This window comes from Lichenostomus cassidix, chromosome 1, assembly GCF_008360975.1.
Source record: "Lichenostomus cassidix isolate B80296 chromosome 1, HeHo_3.0, whole genome shotgun sequence".
In the NCBI taxonomy this organism is placed as follows: Eukaryota; Metazoa; Chordata; class Aves; order Passeriformes; family Meliphagidae; genus Lichenostomus; species Lichenostomus cassidix.
The window spans coordinates 45,527,654-45,549,411 of NC_139479.1; the positions used below are offsets into that span (position 1 = coordinate 45,527,654).

General features: G+C 41.0%; 1 protein-coding gene and 1 long non-coding RNA gene across 2 annotated transcripts in view; both read left to right on the forward strand.

Annotated features, from left to right (window-relative positions):
- The window catches only part of LOC146444612 (uncharacterized), a 254,396-nt gene that overhangs the window by 60,024 nt on the left and 172,614 nt on the right, over nucleotides 1–21,758 (forward strand). The gene's annotated exons all lie outside the window — the stretch shown is intronic.
- SLITRK1 (SLIT and NTRK like family member 1) lies at nucleotides 15,748–19,090 on the forward strand. Its single transcript, XM_085057847.1, has one exon. It carries the CDS (start codon nucleotides 16,299–16,301, stop codon nucleotides 18,375–18,377), a length of 2,079 nt encoding a protein of 692 aa, XP_084913973.1. The 5' UTR covers nucleotides 15,748–16,298; the 3' UTR covers nucleotides 18,378–19,090.

Below are 21,758 nucleotides of genomic sequence, written 5' to 3' on the forward strand. Positions count from 1 at the left end.
ATTTTTGGAGCACATCCTTTACTTGGTGTAGCAAATTTGGTTAATAATTTTGCAATGGGACATTTAATCTTTCAGAGCTCAAAACTACAACTGCCTTCTTCTTCGACAGTGTCCATAAAAGATGCCAAAGCACCTCTGATTTCTTAGGGTGACTTTCACTGCAGCTTAAAGCAAGGTCACTTTCTAAACAGAATCTTATTAAACCAGTCTGCTGGTACAAATCTTTGTTTTAACACTAGTGCTTTCATGCTGAATACATTCTTCCACTTTTCTGTTCTAGCTCAGTCAATTTCTCTTTTTAAGGTCTTTGGGTTAGGTCATGACTATCAAGCCACCTCCATCCCCTGAGTCTTAAAGCAATTTGCTGTTTTCCTGATCTGGGCCAGTTTGTGCCTCTTACTCTGTCCTGGGACATTCACTGACATTAAAGGGAGTGGGATCTTCTGGCACCAAAATTGTCCTCTGAGTAAGGATCAAGTCTACAAGATGTCACTGGGCTGCAAAATGTTAAACAAAACTTCAAGTCATTTTAATTTCTGTCTTGATACTGTTGAAATGTGTTATTCTGCTTGTTTCTTGCAAGTGATAAGCCATAATTAACTTGTTTATTGATAACTGCCAAATTATTTTGATTACATCTGATGGGATAATGTTGTTTAGCTTTATTATTTGCATACTTATTTTAACCAGAGACATCAAAGTTACATCACATCTGTTATCAAACTGAGAGGAATACAGACTTTCTTCTATGCAGATAAACAAGATTCTTATCCTGCTAGCAAGTATGTTTTGTTGCTACTTACATCTGTATTATTCCCAGGCAATACTGTTACTAAGAAGTCATTTGAAAATACTTTCCTTTTACACATTTTAGTCTTTAAAAAAGAATTACATAAATTGTCCAAGACAGTGAATACAGTGGATTTATATCTGAAAAAAAAAAAAATAGCATCTAGTTCTTTCAAGTATTATCCCTCTAGTCAATCTTATTCTTGATCAAAAGACTCTGCTGCCTAAGCTATATCTCAGTTTCTTTACATATGGGTGAGCAACACAATGATTCATGTATTTGAAATATAATATTACTGTCCCAAAGCAAATTATTTTTTATATTGCTGTTGTTTTGGTTTTCCTTCCCTCCTTCCCTTCTTTCCTCCTTCCTCCTCTATCTTCTCTCCTCCCTGGCTTTCTCTAGCTTTCACACACCTACTCACTTTCTCTCCTTAACAGACAGAAGGTCACAGGAAGAGGAAAAGTGAAAAACAAAGCTCCCACACAGTCAAAATCTGTCCTCTGTGATTTGATTTTTAGTTTATTTTTCATATTCATTTTTGGTTCATTGTTTATACTATCAACATTGTTTCAGCAATCATTTATGACAAATGCTTAAGAAGAAAGCGAAGATTTTGCAGTATTTTACATCTTGGATTCAACTTGTTTATCTTTGGATCATAGGAGAAAGTACATGTCTAAGTGATATAATTATCTTAACATCTGAAACAAAAAAAGAAAACAGTGTAGGCCAACAGCAGGTTCTTACATACAGAAACAAAATTTCAATAGGCAAATAAAAGTAGCAATTTACAAACCAAATACATAGAGGTCCAACGCTATTGTGCATTTCTGTCAGAAAAGTGCTGCTTTAGCAATTATTCTGCCTTTAATTTTCAAACTCCTGCCTGAACTGAAGATGGCATCACCAAGCTAAAAATGTCCTACAGGCCTTTCTTCACAGTGTTCAAAAATTCTAAGAAAAAAAGGTCAAAACCCCCAAAACTTCATATAGTTCTGTATTGGCATTGCAAACTACTGAACATCTCAATTTTCCAAAGAATTCTCTTGGAATTTGAATACTTTATGTCTTTTGGGTTTAGCTTTCATATTAATCATGCTACAAAACCAACTCCAGTCAACCCAAAAGAAAACCTCAGACCAAACCCAGAAACAAACACTAAAAATCCAAACAAGGATGTTTAAAGACTTGGAAACAGTTGCAAGAAACTACAATGTTGTTTGGGGGTTGTTTTTACTGCTTACAGAACCTACATTTGTAAAAGATATTTGGAATATAAAATCTGTGGTTGCAAATGTTTACAGGTACTCAATGGATAGATAAAATTACCAGGTTTAGACTTTTACCAGTAGCATATCTATGCTGGTTTTGTTTCAAGAGAGCTTGTACAGAGAGTTCCTAAGTCTACCTAAGTGCTCTGCAAATAAAATAAGTATTATTGCCCTAAATTACATGCAAAGATCAAAATTACTTTTTAAATGTCAGTGGAATAAACATCACATATTTTCTCCTGATTTAATGACTAGGGCTGTGGGCATGTATGAGTAAATTATATAAATTCTTAGCTGTTTTTCAAGTCTCTGACTTCCAGGTAAGATTGTACCGTTGTTCTTTGGTTTCATTCTAACTTATGCAAGTGTCAAATCTTGGAATAAGGGCACATGACAATAAAAAAATTTCATTTTAGTGGTCTGTTGTCTTGAAAATTCACATTAGTGTTGGAAGTAACTATAGCTATGGTGATGTGGCTGAGCTTGGGTAGTGGGTCCCTGGGAATTCATGAGGCTTATTAAGAGCAAGTGCAAGGTGCTGCACCTGGGTTGGGGGCAATCCCTGGTATCAACACAGGCTGGGGATGAACAGATGGAGAGCAGCCCTGCTGAGAAGGACTTGGGGGTGTGGATGAGAGGCCAGACACAAAACATCAATTTGCACTCACTGCCCAGAAAGCCAAACATGTCCTGGGCTCCATGCAAAGTAGTGTGGCCAGCAGGGCCAGGAAGGGTATTCTGCCCCTCTGCTCTGCTCTGGTGAGACCCCACCTGCAGTGCTGCATCCAGCTCTGGGGTCCCCAGCATAAGAAAAAATCCCTCTCTTGTGAGAAGATTGTTAAAAAAATTGGGTTATTCAATGTAGACAAGAGAAGGCTCTAGGGTGACCTTATTGTGGCCTTTCAGTACATAGAGAGGGCTGACAAGAAATTTGGAGATGGACCTTTTAGAAGGACACGTCGTGATAGGATATTACAAGGGGTTATGACTTTCAGCTGAATGAGGGTAGATTTAGATTAGGTACTAGTAAGAAATTCTTTACTGAGGGGGTGGTAAAGCATTGAAACAGGTTGCCCAGAGAAGCTGTGGATGACTGGAAGTATTCAAGGCCAGGTTGGGTAAGACCCTTGAGTAACCCAGTCAAATAAAAGGTGTCCCTGTCCATTGCAGGAGTGTTGGAAGCAGGGATCTTTAAGGTCCCTTCCAACCCAAACCTTTCTGTGATTCTGTCATCTAACATGGTTTTGTAATAAATCCTAATTTTCAGGGCTTTTACACCTTTATCCAGCTTAAACTGTTAGCCTATCATTTTTTATCAATAAGTTGTACTGGATATGTGGAAAATAAAAGTACACTATAAAAAAAAGAAGTAAAGAATTTTTAGTCTGCTGAAGAAAAATTTGAAACTTGTCCAGGAGGTCTTCCTAAGCAATGTTTTGCCTTTTAACTTCCTTGTAAAACCTTGAGAGCTTCTAAGCCATAACTAAATCCCATTATATCTACTGAGCTAGGTGGAAATAGCTAAATTATAGTTTTGTGTTACATGCAAACTGGACAGAGAGAGCATAAAAAACATTGTACTATATTGGATAAATTGTCCATCAAACTGTATATCCTTTTCCTCACAGTGACCAATATTAATTAAGGTGGTTTTTTTGCAGCATGAGGGAGGTGTAGCTTGACAGCTTAAAGAAACAGTTGAAAGATTGGCCTATTTTTTGTCCCCTGTCCTTTGTGTGATTTTTCGTTGCTGCTGCTGCTGCTGCTTAAGCAGATTACAAATTGGATGTTTCCACACAAATTTGCTAAAAGGTTGGCATTTTAGTGCTTTATCTATTTATTAATCATTTTTTAATTAAGAAAAAGGACATATTCATCTCATAAACAGTAGCTGGAATCTCCTAGCAACAGCAATGTCATTAAGATGTAATTTCTTTTTTTTTTAATCATTACCTTTTAAATATCCTTGACTCTAAAGAGTGCCTGAATTTAAATACTAGTTTGTCATAAGATTGAGATCTTAAAAAATATTGATCTCTTTGATGTCAACTAGATTATGCTGACTTAGAAAATAGATAATACTTTAAATGTTTGTAATAAATAGTGCATGGAAGAAAATAAAGATTTACAGAAAATCATAAATTCAATGAGTTTTGTAATAATTAGACAAATTGCTTCCCAAGCATAATTTTAATGAGTCAAGATTCAGAACAATAAAGCTACTGATACACATAATATAATCAATAAAATCCAACTTTTATGACAGTCATCAGCATAGCACTCTTTCGTTTCACCCTTCATTTCTCTCTGATATGTTGGTAGAGCTGTAAAAGAGAAAATAAGTGAACAGCCCTCTGCAATACTGAAAGGTAAGAAGTAACAATGTAACATTCCTTTTGTATATTTATCCTTTCAAAGGAAATTTTGAATATACAGCATAATGACTTCTGTTTATTCTACTTCAAAATATAATTTCCTATTTTTATATTGAATAATTTACTACACCTAAATGATAATTTTCTGTTCAACCATTCTTGAAGTACAAAAATAAGCAAAAATACTTCAACATTCTCTCTGTTCAAAAATGACTGAAAAGAACTAGACTTTTTAAAAAAATTAAAGTGTGTCTATATTTTTTCAATAAAATACTATTTTTGTAAATATTCTCTTGATGTTAGTTAATCTCTTGAATGACATTAGCCACCAGATATAGTCATTTGAAAGGAAGCTAGTTTTAGTGTAAACTGGTGTAAACAGTTAAAGATCTTTGAAATAAAGTGTCACAAATAATGCTTTCCCAACAAAATTTATTCTACTTCTTTTGAACATATTTTAGTACAACCTGAATGGTTAATTTCTCCCCACTGACTGTAAAGATGCCTAGGTGGGTACCTCAGACTGAATGTTAAAAGCTGAAGCTATCACCAGGCTACTGAAGTGTTCCATCATATATTGAGTTCAGCTTCACTTTTAAAAGCTAAGTTTAAAAACAAAAAATTATTTTATTTAAATTGTTTTAATTAGTAATTAAAACAAAGTTATTTTGCAATCTCTCCTCACTTTCCTTCTGAAAAATGGAGGTAGAAACTATACTAATTAAGAAAAAAAAAAAGGTTTAATCCAAACTTCAATTTTTTTTTAATATACTGGCAGTGACCTAAAAAGAAATAAACCAATTGCTCAGAGAAATGAATCTCTACCCTTTAATCTCTTTAGATTTTCAGAAATCCACCAAAAGAAGGAGCTGTTACTCTGAGTCCTCAGACAAAAAGCCTTATATTTTCATCTCTTCTCTTTTTCACTTTGTTTTGCTTTTGCTTTACCTTTAGTTGACCTTCCATGGTTAGAATGAAAGTACACAAGTTATTGAGTCAGTCCTCAATAACTTGAACTTTCATGATGAGTGTCATGGGGAAGGAAAATGAAGAAGAGTGTCAGGGAGAAGTGAACTGGGTCTTTCAGCACCAACCCCATGTGACCTCCTACAGGTATTTCCCAATTGTGGCCCTGGTGTCCTTTGTCATGCTGTTCCACATCCATAGAGAGGGCAGTGCTACTATATTTTAGTGATGCTACTCACAGCCAGATGCTATAAAAATAAAAAATTGCAGTGATTCTATGGTTGGAGGGCTATGTTTGGATTGTGGGATGTCTGTGCTGCCTTCGCAGAAGGTTTAGGCCACTTAATTTTGCTTGGAATTAATATACCTTTGTAAAGGTTCCTCAGATGTCTGGTGGCATGAACTGCCCACGTGTGCAGCAAAGCAGGTTTATGGTGCCTGCTGACTTGACCAAGGCTCACTGATGTGGTTCTGCAGTGCAAATGCTGCACCCTGTACACCAAACAAATTACCTGTTTGAGAGCCAAGCACATGAATCGCAGCTCACATGCGTCCTACAGGACCATATAATACACAGTCTACAGCTTATCTCTTTTTTTTCCCCCAGTTATAAATACTGAAACTCTAGAATGTAAATAAATATTCATTTGAATGAAGGTAAACCAGTAAAATTAAACATTATTTGAATCATGTGGTGAATTATCCTGATTTTCCTTAGCCTCTCCAACTGAGAACATGCCAGAGAAACCCTTGTCTGTCTGAGTTTGCAAAGAACTTCCATTCAAAGTAGAGAGTACAAGCCCCCTTAATAAGCAGCGGCCCAATTCTTACTGCAAGTATTGCAAATGAACCTGAAGTAAGCTATTTTAAATTAACTTCTGCAGAAGTTAAGACAAATTTAAAATTTAAGAATTTTAAGTATCATTGTAGCTTATGGAGTGAGTATTTATGTTGCTTAAATAAAAGTCTTGCTGATCAAGCAGTAGTCTATTGCACCCATTAAGTTGAAAAATATTGAAGAGAACATATTTGGTATTTATTTGCCTGGAATCTGAACATAACCATAACTATTTGTGAGATACTACATTTTGTGATGTCACCAATGGCATAACCAGCAACAGAGTCTGAGGACTTGGGCACAGGTACATAAACTCTACATTTAAACGTAATCTGTAAGTGCAAGAGACAAAAAAAGACTTCTGTGATGTAACTGCACAAACAAGGTACAATAAAATTCATATATAACTCATAAACTGCAGAATATGAACAGTAGTTGTATTACAGGCAGGAAACACGCCTGAGAAAATGAACAAGTTCTGCTCCTGGAAATAAAATAATCTGTACTGGGAACAGATTAGATTAATTCTTTCTTTTGGGGAGGTTGTTGGGAACAAAAATGTACTATGGACACATGAAAATAAAAGAAAGATAGATGACTCTTGGCTTTGGCCTCATCTCATCCCTTCAAAGAGATCTCGAAACTGGTCTCAAACCTTGAGTGAGGCCATTCGTTCTGACGACATGGCATCAGCTCTGTGGTATTGAATATACACCTAATGTAGGAGACAGTAATTAAGAACTGTTTGAATATACAGTAATTATAACTAAAAATGTATAAGAACTTGACATTGGAAAGTGTGTGTTGTTAATGAATGCCAGTAAAAGACCACTTTGATATTTGCCTCATTTCTCTTTTATATACTCCCAATCACCATCACATGTAAATCCCCAGTATGTATGTACATTAATATCCATAGACACACTCATACACTCAGTTGCAAGAGTCTCATGTAAAATTACATTTTTAGATTCCGTGTATTTTACACAACAGCTTAAAGATATTAAAGTCCAGACCATCCAAGCTAGGCTTTTCTGGGGGCTAAATCCTGGACCTCATTATGTATTCATCCCCTTTAGGTATATGGATCATTCCTTGGCCACCTCAGCAGCAATGCTGATTTGATCCTCTCATTAACTCAGGAGGGACAGAACTGTTTGTGGACTGCAATATGAACTGAATCAATAGAAATGATCATGGTTAAATAAAAAGACCCAAGTTAAAATTAGTGTCTGGAGGTTAGTGAAGGCAGTCAGGGATATCTCAGATCAGCTTTGCCCATGGAGAAAAAGAATAACCAACTACATCCCAAGACGCCACTGCAATACTCTAGCTTTACATCAGAGCAATGCATTTGAAATCATTTGGGATGCTGTGATGTAAAATCGAGCAGTACAATGATTAATCGGGTCACCAGCCTCTTCTCCCTTATGTCTCTAAAATGTTATTTAATTAAAACTAAAATGCCATGCGGGATTGGTCCCAGGGTATGGTTTCTAGGTATTGCATAAATGGGAAGAAGGTATTATTCTATTGTTAATACTGTTTCATCTACTCAGTCTTTTTCCAGTATGCTGATGCACAGCAATTCTTCTTTTAATATATAGACACCTCTGCATGCTGACTTAATAGATAGTTTCAGAAAAGTTTTCAGAAATTTTCTGTCAGAAAATTCCAATTCAAATTAATCAAAGGAAAGGACAGATAATTTTAACAAAATTTTATTAAGGAAGGCCATGAAATATAAAAAAAAATCTGATTTCTGATTTTCTATTTCAAAACATGCTTTTTTATATTGGAAAAACACAGCAGATAAAAAAAACCAAAAACAAATAAGACCCCACCAGACCCCACCAGAAGAAAACTTCTCATATTTTAATCAACTCAATGTTTTGTTTCAGGTTTCTGTTTTTAACCACATTGAAATGTATCAATTTGCTTTGCATCTTTACCTGTTTGGTTGCTTTTTTTTTTTTTTTGTTTTGTTTTGTTTCGTTTTATAACAGAATAAAGGAACTAATGAACTTCCTGAAAACAAACCCACTTCTTCAGAGTTCTCTGATTAAACAGGGTTTCTAATTTTTTTCCAAGATGTTTTTTAGATGGGAGGGAGTTTGTGTTTCACATGCATTAGCATTTGGCTCTGAGATCCCTGTTTTTGAAGTCTGAAGTCCGAAGTTTAAGTCGGGAAAAGTCTGAGGACTGAAAACATTCTGTTTCCCAAGTAAAATAATTCCATTACAAGGAATTAAGATGTGAGCTAATAAGAAAACCAAGGCTTGGTATTACTGTCACACCACATAACTACATTAGGCCTCCAGAAAGAAAATGACTGGCATATGAAACCCCTGATGCATAAAATCAAGTCTGAGAGGAGAAGGAGGCAGGGAGCCTTTTGTTTAGTTTTGTTTAGTTTAGTTTTGGTTCTTGAACAGATTTTTTCTCTAAATCAGTAGTACTGCATCTCTGAAATACTGGGGTGGAAGTCAGGGCTGAGCCTTCTGAGACTTGGGTCTATTTCTAGTGCTATCAACGGCTTGACATGTGACCTTCCCAAGGTCAGTGCTTCTGTTTTCCAATCTGTTGAGCAAATAAAATTATATTGTATTCTGCTGTAAAAGCCTCTGAGGTGGGTTGGCAAAAAGAGAAAGAAGTATGTATTACTGTTACATAAGATTTCACTTTTTACATTGTACCCGTGAGCAATGATGATAATTACTTCAGTCACCATGTTTGTTCATCACAGATTTTGAAGCACCTTTGGGCATTATAATACCTTTCACTTCCTCAGACTAGGAAATTGAGTCATGAGAAAGAGAAATGAGTTGCCCCGAGTCGTGTCAGCAAACTATTGGTGGAAGCAGGTCTTTGCCTCAGTTCTGCATTCTGAGAAGCATTTCCCTCTTTATTATTAAACAATGGAAATAACTTCTAGTCAGAGAGAGCAGAAACATAAACTCTTACCTACTTTTGTCCATTTATATGATCCTTATGTTGCTCTGAGACTGTGCTATGAAAATGGATAAGGAAATAATTAATTATTGAAAACACATTATAGATCTATTATTCAAGCTGATGTGATTCAGTGGGATTAATTGTGTAAGCAATAGATTGAAAGTTTGGATGCTTTTTTTTCCTGCAGGATTTTTTTTTTTAGAAAGATACTTTTTAATGCCTTGCGTATTTCTAAATGACACGGATTTTTGTCTCATGTCTCATCATTAAAGTTTTTATAAAACGGTGCACGTAATTTTTAACTAACTTTACATTTTATGAATGAATGTTACTAAATTACTACAGTCATCTGAATATGCTGCAGAGTGACCAGCTATTTCAACCTTTTGCTTGTGTTCAGTCAGACATGGGACCTGCTTAGGGAAAGAATGAAGTAAGCAAGCAATCAAAACTACAAAAAGGTCACATTAGCGAAAGTGCAGTACTATATTGTGTATTGATCACACTACATGGGAGTCATGTCTTACAGGATGTTGAGAATTGTTGTAACAAGGTACTTAAAATGATAGTGTTGGAATCTTAAAAAAAATTTGCTGAGGTTAGACTATGGTGCAAATGTTATCATTCCTTATTAAAGGCAGCAATGTTATACTAGTACATTTCTTGTTATAGCTGACTAAAAGAACAAATATTTCTCACAGCTCTGGCTAATTTCATTGTTATGCTTTCTCCAGCCTAAATTTATGTCTTTTATCACAAAGGAAAAATACAATTCTGTGTACCTCAGTGCTGCAGTGCTGAATGCTGCAATGCCAAACTTAGGAAACCGAAGCCTGAGTGAAATCCTGGTCCCCAAGTCAGGCAACCAACCATCTCATGTATTGCTCTGGGAAAGGCAGAAACTAAACCTTCACATCAGGACTGAGAGCATGGAAGATGCAGCTGGGAGGACATTTCAAGTAAAATGCTGCAGTGAAATCTCAGTTCATGCTCTGGGGTCAGGGCTGCAGCAAAACCATCTCTCTCCATCTGGGCTCCTCAACTTGGAATTCTCTACCGAAAACAGACAACCTACTTCTGTTGTGTCAAACTTTTAAAGTGACTGTGTGTGAGTCTGTGTGTATGTGTGTATGTGTGAGTGAGTTTTGAGATGAGAGAAATAAAAGGAGGTGGGTGACTCAGCTCAGCTCCCTATCTCTCTCCTTCTAACCAATAGCACAGTGGGCAGAATATACTTTCCCAGTGAAGACACAGGGTTAATTCTCTACTAAGTTGAAAGGAGATTAGTTCTTTCCCTATAGAAACCCTTACATTTGAGCAAAAGACCACTCCAGAAGACTATAGGCTGCAGGAAAATAAAGAGAAAAAGGAAAAAAAAAAAGAAAGGAACAGGGAAAGATAGATAAAACATAAATGTCAGTCTGAATTCACTCCTTAACCAAATACCTATTCTGGATACTCTCACCACTGAGTACAATAGCTGTGAGGCATGGTCCTGTCCTAAGAACTGCTCAGGCACTTTGGTGATTTTAATGCAAGCAATCATAGTAGAAGCTGGGTCAGAAACTCAGATCAATATATATAGTTTAAATAAGAAATTCTGGTCAGGACCTTGGCCTGGCCTATTCACTTAATAGTCCTCTTGCTTCCGCATCATCAGGATTTCAAAGTGAAATGACTACATGGGTTTTATGGCACACTACACACAAGATGGATGCAAAATCTGTCCATCTTTCTGAGTCTTATTCCCTTTTCTGACACCTAGTATTTTGAACCTCTTAGAATTAACCCTGTGACATATTTGGCCAATGTTTCCAATGCAAAATTACCTCAAGGTCTGATGAAAATGTATGCTGGAGAAGAATGTCAATGACTTTTGGTACCCGCTCCGTTTTCTAAACCTCTGACATGTGGAGCCAGTCAGGTCAAACTCAGTCTTTCATGAAAACACAATGCAAGCAAGTCCTCCCAAGGCTGTGCACACCCTGGTGAGTGCTGCAACTCATGTTCCCCTACTGCCTGCCTATGGTTCAAGGGATCTCAAAATTATTTTTCTTGTAAAGTAGAACAGCTGCAGCAAGAGGGTTGGTAGCCCGGTGGTTGAGGGTATGAGCCAAGAAAGAAGAACATGTGGGCTGGCTCTTACACTGCAAAAGATAGAGAATTTTTTATTTTCTCATCATGAGCCAGTCTCCTACTCACTAGATAGAAGTAGGCAAACCACTTCTCTAACTTTCTTTTCTTTATTTATTTTTTTAGTCATCATCATCCGCCACTGCATCATTTTGCAAAGCTCCGTCTGGTGAACATATCGTAGGGAGACTTGGAACAAGCTCACATGCCATTACCCTTAGCAAAATGAAAAATAAAGAAGAAAATTATCTAGTTTTGGAAACCTTGTTAGGTCTAATTGCAGTTTATATAGAAATCCAGCAACTATGTGAAAACTGGCCTGTGAAATATATTGAGATCAAAAATTCTGTGAGGAAATCTTAATATTAGCTTAAACTCTTCTACCCTTAGTTAGAATTTGTTTATCTGAACTGGTTTATAGACATTGTGTACACAGAGAAGCATAGTTTCTGCAGGAGTTGCCTTAACATATGGAGGCATCTATATTAACTACCAGTCTGAGTCAAATTCTATAGTGAAAGCCTGAACAAAGCCATAATTTCAAATTAAATTACGATCCCATAACTCTTTTATTTGCTGGTCTATCATTATTTGCAGTGCACATACACAGATGTTTACAAGCCTATGTGTGTATGAATGTGTGTGTATGTATACATACACAACATCATGTCTACAGTGTAGGATGTCTTTATAGCTTCATAAAAATAATGAAGCCAATTTTACAGTACATAGCACAAACATCAAAATCAAGATATCTACAGTAATAATTGCTTTCTTCTCTAGAACCTTTGCAGATGGTTTGAGTTCTGCTCTGCAAGTTCTACAATGTTAGATGAAGCAACTAGCTTTTTAACATGTTCCAATGTAGCACAAATATACCCTTACCCAGTGTTACTTACATAGCCATAGCAACAGGGAGATGGGGGATTACTAATTGGGAAAATGAAGATGTATCCCACTACCTTTTCCAAGTTCAAGTAATTTTCCATATTATGCGTAAAACCATTTCTATTCAAAATGGCTTCATTTAGGTTGTATGTGGTTAAATATGGACTCTACATCCATAGGAAAGGATAAGTAGGAAGCTCATTGTTTTCGGCTCCTAGAATTTGCAAACACAAATACAAGGTAAAGGATAACAGGTAAGTCAAGGACAATACACTTGTGTGCTCTTTCCCCTATCTGATCTTCTGGATAATTTAGAGGGGATTATGTGAGTTTTGTTTATTCACCCAGTGTCTGGATTGAACACTGGGACGCATATGCTGAAATTTAAAGACCCAGATTAATTGGCACTTCAGTGTTGTGTGATCTCTCACTTTACCACACTCTCTAAGTAACAGAGTAAAACATTCCAACTCCCAATCAACCTGATCCTGGAGTAGGCATTTCCTTAAAACTCTTAGACGCAGACCTCTTATCCTAAGATACATGTTTCCAAATTTAACTCAATAAGAAGAAAAAAACTTATACATTTAGGATTATGGCACTGAGTAATGATAGTTAAATTTTCTGTACCTTTCTGTGTAGCTTGACTCGTAGAATAAAAAACTTCAGATATCAAATCTAAAATGGATGGTGCCTCTTTTCTTCCTCTCTGATGTCAACTTTTGCATGGCAGATGCTCTCTCAATACATATATTGTAAATATAAGACATCAGTCTCCAAAGTATACAGATGAAAACACAATGGCTTCTGTAAATAAATACTCCTTTAGAAGTTACATAGCATCCATAAACACTCTTACTTCTTCTGGCATATTTTTTACTTTTTTGTTTTTTTACCATTTTGAAATTCCAGATCCCCAGACAGCTTCCACCTATTCCCACCTCTCAGCAGATCCTTTGTAAGAAGCAGGCAATTTGTCCTTCATGCTTTGACAACAGGTCATTGTCTCCTTCCACTTATTCAATCCGTACTTATTTATTTAATATCTTGTTAATGTTCAGGTTCTCTGGTTGCATTTTGATTGTTTTTACAGTGCCTGAGCAATTTTAATAGCACAGAGGTAAGGATGCTTGGAAAGTATTCCAAGGCAGGAGGAGAACAAGTCCTCCTGCCCCACATCCCAGGGAGTCTTCACCAGGCTCCTGATTTTTAGTCTTTTCTCTGCAAAGACGTTATTCACAGTGATCTTGTCACTGCTGTTGACACCCAATGACTGTGTCCTTGACCCCACCCTGACCCTTGTCCCTTCCTCTGACTGCCCTGCCTCCCTCTGCGCAGTGTCCTAGGGCTTCCTTGCCTCCACTTCCCCTTGCACTTTGAGGCTGCAATTTTTGACCCACAGAAGGTTTCCTTGCACCCCCCACCCTTCCAACCTGATGACGCTGAGAGACAAAGTCAAAGAAACCATCAGGGGAAATTAATTAATGTGCCCCAATGTGGCACCAAGTTTCCTTCCCTCTTTTTCTTTTCCTAATGAAACCACTGATATATTTCTTGTGGTGCTTTCTGTCTCAATGGCGTTTTATCTCTTCTAGCCCATTTGTGATTTATTGGATAAGCTTTTTCAGGGCCAGGATTTCTCTCTTTCTATCGGTTTTGTTTCTTACTCCTGTCCCATTTCCTACACAGTTTCCCCCTCCCTCCTTAGTCCCTGCTCACCAGAACAAGCCAAAAGACCAAATATTCGTCCTGGGGACTTGAAATGGCCACGGTAACTGTTGTAACTTGTCTGTGGTCTAATTACATTAATTTGATAAGATCATCATCGGCAGGATGTCTAATTTATTTGCAAGCGGTAGCCAGGGAGAAGCTTTGACCAAATTAACATGCCGCCGAGACCAGGGGGTGCAGGCTCCATATGGCTCTCTGGATTTTACTATAAATAACCCTCCTCCAGCCCACTCCCGCGGCTACATCCCCCCCTACCAGTATGCCGCAAAGTTCACCAGCGGCGCCGGACGCGAGAGGCACAGCCCCGGGCTGCAGGAGGCACTAGGAGGCTGGGCTGTCTCTCCCTCCTTCGCGCCTCCTCCCCCTACTCCACCTCCCCTCCTTCTCCCCCTCCTCCTCCTCTTCTTCCTCCTCCTATTCCTCCTCCTCCTCGTCCTCCTCCTCCTCCTCCTCCTCCTCCTCAGAGTGGTTTCAAAGGGCAGGGGAAAAGCGGGTTTCCACTTGCACCACCAGAGGTGCAACTGGTTCTTCGCTCGTAGGCATCTGAAACACGTCCAAATGATGCAGAAACTTTTGTATGCTTGGCTCCTGTCTTTAAGGCCAGGCACCGATTTTTCCGCTGTGTAGTCTCTTTTGTCAGAAGGGTGGGAGCTGGAAAAGGGCAGCGGGGGAGGAGGAGGGGGGAGAAGGAGGAGGTCGAGGGAAGCAGGCGTTTTTATTTCCACGGAGAGTATATAAGGAGCATCCCTAGAGAAATATCTATGCGTGGACATACGCGCATCTCCAGATTTTTATACAGAGATAAGAATAACTGTCAGTTTCTTACCCTCCCCTCCCCTCCTTAAGGGAGACACTATACTCCGTGGGAACAGGTAGCGTGAACTGCTAACAGCGCAGCAATCCCCTCCCCCCTACCTACCCTCTTCTCTGTGATCATCTAAATTATGAAAAATAGAGAGTGCATTAATCCACAGTTCGACATTGCATAGAGAACACCAGCAAGAGACAAAATCCAGCATGAAACACCCTAGACTGCAGGGGAGGAAGAAACGCATTTAAAGCAACGATAAAAATGGCGTGCAGAATAATTACCTCAAATTGCTATTCGCTTGACACCCTGACACTAATTCTGTTGAAGCCATTGGGAAATACAATAAGGCAAACGCACCTTCCTCTCCTTCTTGTGCAGGTGTGAGTGTGTGTGAATGGGGGCAATAAGGAACCGCTCGGGAGGAGGGGAATGCTAAACTTTCCATCTTAAAATTAAAGAAATAAATTAAATAATCCATTTAGGAGAACGCATCTAAATAGATCGACAGCTTTTAATGCCAACGTTTTTAACGCTTGTCCTGTACGTGGATTGATTTTTTTTCTTCTCCAGCATTCCCTCAGCAGATGGATTTTTGCCACTGCAGCTCAGCAGAGGGTGTCAGATCTTTCAGTGTGCACCAGGTTGAAACGAGCAGAGCCTCTTAGCAACTCTCCCTCTGCGTGCATGTGAGTGTGTGCGAGCGTGCGGCTCGACAGCAGCGGAAGAAAAAGGAAAGAAGAGCGAGCGAGCGAGGGAGCGAGGAGGGGAGGCAGCGCGGCCGGCAGGGCGAGGCGAGGCGAGGCGCGGCGCGGGCGGGCGGGCGGCGGGCGGCCCCGGCCCCGTTCCCGCGGCAGGCTCCGGCCGCCGGCGGGCATGGGCAGCCGCGCACCGCAGCAGCGGGGGCAGGCGCGGCGCGGCGCCGGCGGCTCGGCGGGCAGCGCCTAGGCTGGGCGGGCGCTTTCAGCACCGCGGCGCTGGACAGCGCCCGGCGGGCGGCGGGCGAGGAGCGCGGCTCCGCGGCCGCGCGGCAAGGTCAGTCCGCGCAGAGCCGCGCACCGCGCAGCCTCCGCGGCCAGCGCCGCGCTCCCGCCCGCGCCTCCCTAACATGCAGCGGCAGCCGGGGGCCAGCAGCACCGTGCCGGTGAGCCAGCCCGGCCGGCAGACCTCCACTTAGCTGCCCGGCAGGCGTCAGGGAGGGCGAGCGAGGAGGGGGATTTTTTCCTTCTACTTTTTTTTTTCTTTTTTTTTTTTTTTTTTTCCGCCTGCCTTGCTGTACGTGCCTGGATAGTTTGTGGATATAATTACTGACTGGAATCTGGGCTGTTGCAGTTGTGCGTGGGGGGGGAGAGAGGAGAAAAGAAAGCATCCCCCCCCCCTCCGCCGACCCTCCCTGCTCCCCCCCACACATTTTTTTCCTCCCCCTTTGCTGGTGGTTCGGACATTTAATGTATTGAATGAACTGGAATTGCTTTCCGTGTGAGGAGGATGGTTGCTGTTACTTTGTGATGAGATCGGGAATGAATTGCTCGGTTTAAAAATGCTGCTTTGGATTCTGTTGCTGGAGACGTCTCTTTGTTTTGCTGCTGGAAACGTTACAGGGGACGTTTGCAAAGAGAAGATCTGTGCCTGCAACGAGATAGAAGGGGATTTGCACGTAGACTGTGAGAAAAAGGGATTTACCAGCCTGCAACATTTCACCGCCCCAACTTCCCAGTTTTACCATTTATTCCTGCATGGCAATTCCCTGACTCGACTTTTCCCTAATGAGTTTGCTAACTTTTACAATGCGGTCAGTTTGCACATGGAAAACAACGGTTTGCATGAGATTGTTCCTGGGGCTTTCCTTGGGCTGCAGCTTGTGAAACGCTTGCACATAAACAACAACAAGATCAAATCGTTCAGGAAGCAGACTTTCCTGGGGCTGGACGATCTGGAATACCTCCAGGCAGATTTTAATCTATTGCGGGATATTGACCCGGGAGCATTTAGGGACTTAAACAAGCTAGAGGTGCTGATTTTAAATGACAATCTCATCAGCACTTTGCCCCCCAACGTGTTTCAGTATGTGCCGATCACCCACCTCGACCTCCGGGGAAACCGTCTTAAAACCTTGCCTTACGAGGAGGTCCTGGAGCAGATCCCAGGTATTGCTGAAATCCTGCTAGAGGATAACCCCTGGGACTGCACTTGCGATCTGCTGTCGTTGAAAGAATGGCTGGAAAACATACCTAAAAACGCTTTGATCGGCAGAGTGATTTGTGAAGCTCCCACTAGGTTGCAGGGCAAAGATTTAAATGAGACCACAGAGCAGGAGCTGTGTAAAAAGAACAGAGTAGATTCCAGCCTAGCTGCTCCCCCTGCCGAAGAAGAAACCTGCGATCCTGGTCCCATTCCAACCCCCTTTAAAATACATGGCAAAGAAGACCCTGTTACGCCAGGATCTGCTCCAAACGGAGGTACAAAGATTCCCGTCAACTGGCAAATCAAGACCAAACCCACTGCTGCCGTGTCAACAGTGAGTGCGAAGAGCAAGCTACCAGCTACCTTTTCCTGCCCACACATCTGCAGCTGTGATCAGATCCCTGGCTCGGGTTTAAAAGTTAATTGCGATGATAGGAATGTGAGCAGCTTGGTGGATTTGAAGCCCAAGCCATCCAATGTGCAGGAGCTGTTTCTGAGAGACAACAAAATACACACCATCAGGAAATCCCACTTTCTGGATTACCGAAAACTTAATTTACTCGATCTGGGCAACAACAACATTGCCACTGTTGAGAACAACACTTTCAAGAACCTCTTTGATCTTCGATGGCTCTACATGGATAGCAACTACTTAGACACCCTGTCCCGGGAGAAATTCGCTGGCCTGCAAAACCTGGAGTATCTGAACGTGGAGTTTAATGGGATCCAGATGATCATGCCTGGCACCTTCAATGCGATGCCCAAACTGAGAGTCCTCATCCTCAACAACAACCTGCTGAGGTCTCTCCCAGTAGATGTGTTCGCCGGGGTCTCGCTTTCCAAGCTGAGCATACACAACAATTATTTCATGTACCTCCCAGTGGCGGGGGTGCTGGACCAGCTCACCTCCATCACCCAGATCGACCTGCACGGCAACCCATGGGACTGTACTTGCCCTATCGTGCCTTTCAAACAGTGGGCGGAGATGCTGCGCCCCAAGGTGATTATGAGCGACCTGAGGTGTGAGTCCCCTGAAGATTTCTTCAAGGAGGATTTCGAGTCTCTCTCCAACGATGTGATTTGCCCTCAGTTAAAAATCTCACCCACATTAACTTCTACTAACAAAAACAGCACCGGGTTGACAGAGACAGGTACTCACTCCAACTCCTACTTGGAGACCAGCCGGGTCTCTATTTCGGTGCTAGTGCCAGGGCTCCTGCTGGTTTTTGTGACCTCTGCCTTCACGGTGGTTGGCATGCTGGTTTTCATCCTGAGGAACAGAAAGCGATCCAAGAGGAGGGACGCCAACTCCTCTGCATCCGAAATCAACTCCTTGCAGACGGTCTGCGACTCGTCCTACTGGCACAACGGGCCCTACAGCGCCGACGGGGCCCACAGGGTGTACGACTGCGGCTCCCACTCCCTGTCGGACTGAGGCGGCGGGCGGGGCGGGGGCGGCCGCCACCCGGGACCGGCCCTTCACGCTCCGGCCGGGGACAGCTCTGCACCTCCGCTGCTACCTTTTGTGAGAAACGAAACACACAGACACACGCACGCCCTTCCTCACGACCTCCATAGCAAGCGCCGAGGCCCAGTGGTCGGCGGGGGGAGCCCGGCGCCGGGGAGCATCCCTGCAGCGCCGCGCAGCCCGGCGCGGTGAGCGCACCCCCCGCCCGTGCGCGGCCGGGGCAGCGACAGACAGGCGAGGAACCGCTTCCTTCGGCTCCGGCAGGGCGAAACACGGCTCCTGGTTTTGTTGGGCTTTTGTTCTATTGTGTTGGGGTTTGATTTGCTTTTTTGCCCTCTTCCCTTGCGGACCGATCCCTTTCCGAGGGGCCGGGAAAAAGATGGGGGGCAGAGGACTGGTGTTGGCCTCCTCCTGACGGCAAAGCAGGAGTGGAAAGTTGCACGAAGGCATGAATGTAATGTAAATAAATGACTCCGACTCCGAAACAAATAGACAAATGGACAGAAAAAAAAAAAGTGCTGCATGGCTCGCATGGATACAACGCACCCCAGGGACGCTCCAGCCCCCGACTGGAAGCAGCGTCTAGTTCACACCATCATCCCTCTTACCTGATAAGTCCCTTCGTATCAAACCTTCTATATAAGAAATACAGTATAATAATAAAAAGTGCCATTTCGCCAGTTTTTTGTGTGATCAATAGGCAGTAGAGATCGTACTTTTACCGTGGAAAAAATTGTAAAGATTTTATTTAAGACATAGTTGCATGAATATTCTCATTGGATTTTTTTAAATTTTATTTTTAGGTGGGAATCACTTTGCTGGGAGAGATTTGCTTTGTTGATAGTGGGTTGTGTTTCTTTTTTGGGGGGAGGTGGGGAGGGTAGGCTTTGGTTTTGTTTTCTTTCTCTTCTTTTTCAATATACATATTCAGTATTGCCTTTCCATCTGAATGTAAAAATTAGTACCCTTGATTTCTATTATGGTAACAGTGTAAAGATTAAAAAAAAAATCCAAGGCAGTTAAGCATGACCAATTAATGTCACTCTAGCGCTTAGGCTGCAAAGTTTAATGGTAGAAAATGCTGTGCTGTTGTAAATCTTACTATAACTTGAGGAAAACAGAACTGAGGAAGCAAGTGAAACTTACTAATTCTATTCGAGGATTTTATAATGGCATATTTTTTCAGTATTAAAGTGAAATGTTTTCAACTCCGGGTCCTTACCATTTTTCCAGCATCCAATTCTTGCAAACGGGTTACTTGGGTTTAGGGGACAGAGCATCCTTTCAGTGCTCTGTGTTTCTCTCTCTCTCTCTCTCCCTCCCTGTCTCCCTCCCTCTCTTTCCCTCCCTTCCTCTTTCTCATTCATTCACAGGCAGAGGCACACAAACACCCTTCCTTCCCCCCTTTCCCAATGTAAATAACACACAGAAGTTTCCTGCCTGCCTCCTCCCCTCTCCCCCGTCCCCTGCTTTTTTTTTTTTTTTTTTTTTTTTTTTTTTAATACGAGGCAGTGAATCCCTTTATTAATACTGTGAATCTCTCGCTGCTGCCGCTGCTGTCACCGCCTCTGCTGCACACACTGCAGATATATTAGGGATGTTAGTGGGAATTTGCTTTAAGTGCCTCTGCCCAGCTTGGTCTCATTAAGCTGGAGCCGAATTTCCGCGGCCAACATTCTCGCCTGGGAGTAGTTTGCCCGGTGGGGCAGCTGCGGGCGGCAGGGCTCCAGCAGCTGCCGCCAGTGGGAAAGCGAATTAGCGCAGGGATTTTCCCGTTCCTGCACTGGGTACCTCCACCCTTTGATATGAAAAGCTGAAAAAACCACGGCGCAGTGCTGCAGTTGGACTTTAGGCAGCTCGCGTTTGATCCCGTTCCTGTACGGGAAAGTGCCCCTAAACTCAGTCAAACCTGTGAAGGGGAAAGTCTCTGCAAATCACTTGTAACTCACAGCTCAAGTCCCAGTGGAGATATGGAGAATTTCAGTCACGTTGCTCCTGGCTTTCTCCAGGCAGAGAATCCTTTTAAAGAGTAAAATACCGTAAGGGACTTGCTAAACTTCAAATACTGATTTGGTTTGCTTTATAGAAAATGCCCACCTTTGGGATCTGTGAGGAGAAAACGGACATACATACACATTGCAATAGGTATGCTCTTGAAAATGAGGGAGAAGCCTGATCACAGGTATTCATGAAGCATTAAACTCGGGGAATCCAGCATTCCTCCAGAACCCATTATCACTGAGGAAAAACCTGCAGTCTCCTAGAAAATACCTTGAAGTTTGGTTGTGCAGCTCTGAATATGGCCTGCTTAACTATACAAACCATTTATATTTCAAGGTCCCATCTTTATTCCACCTTGCTGCTTTGTTAGACAGTTTGTTCAGCCAGGACACTGTGTAAGACAAAATGATGGCAGTAGAGGCACTAGTTTGCCATTGTGCAATCTACTGCTGTGCAGTTTGAGAAGAAAAAGCAAATGCACTTACATGTGAGCCAGTATTTCTGTCTTTAGGAGGCCATCAAATTTAGCTTAGAAATAGCCCAAAATAACCTCTTTAAGTATAAGCCAGTGCACCCTTAGATGGCTACCTAAGTCTAGCTGCCTTCATCATGACATTGTAGTGACAAAATTAAGTAACTGAGAAAATTAGGAATACATTCCATGCTAAAAAGAATGATAATGTTAGAAGCACTGTAATGGAAGTTAAGATAAAAGATGTTGTAAATTATGTATGTCAAATTGCTGACTGAGATCAAACATGCATGCATTTCAGAGAATATAATGCTTAATATGTAATTTTTATTTATAATAATTGAAAAATAGCATAAAGCTGCAAATTTGCTCACTTACCTTCCTAAAATTGCTAGTTCATTGGCATACCTAAATAGAAACATCAATTCAATTGAAATGTTGAAGACATGTATTTAGCACCTTGTTTCTAGGTTGTGGAGAAATAACAAAATGGGACTTTCTATGTAATTTTCTGATCTTAACATTCCCAGAATTCTTTCTTCCATCTTGCAGATTCTTGTCCTTAAGACACATAGATCACTCAACTCTCTGAGATTATGTAATAATTACCAGGCCTTGAATTACAATGCTTATCTTATTTACATATTTAGCACTTCCATGATTATTCTTATCAAAACAAAACACTCAACAAAAAAGAAACATAAGAGAAAGAAAAGGAATTATTGAGGGTGTTTTGAAGATGAGTGAAGTGCAAGTATATTAAATATGTTCAGTTGTACTGCATTAACAAAAATAACAAGAAAAAATTGTTTTATTTGCTGATAAAGACTGTCATGATAATATTTTCAACATTGTAAGCCTATAACATATCTATG

Excerpts from the sequence above, each read along its gene's own strand:
- SLITRK1 (XM_085057847.1), top strand. The coding sequence starts at position 16,299 with ATGCTGCTTTGGATTCTGTTGCTGGAGACGTCTCTTTGTTTTGCTGCT.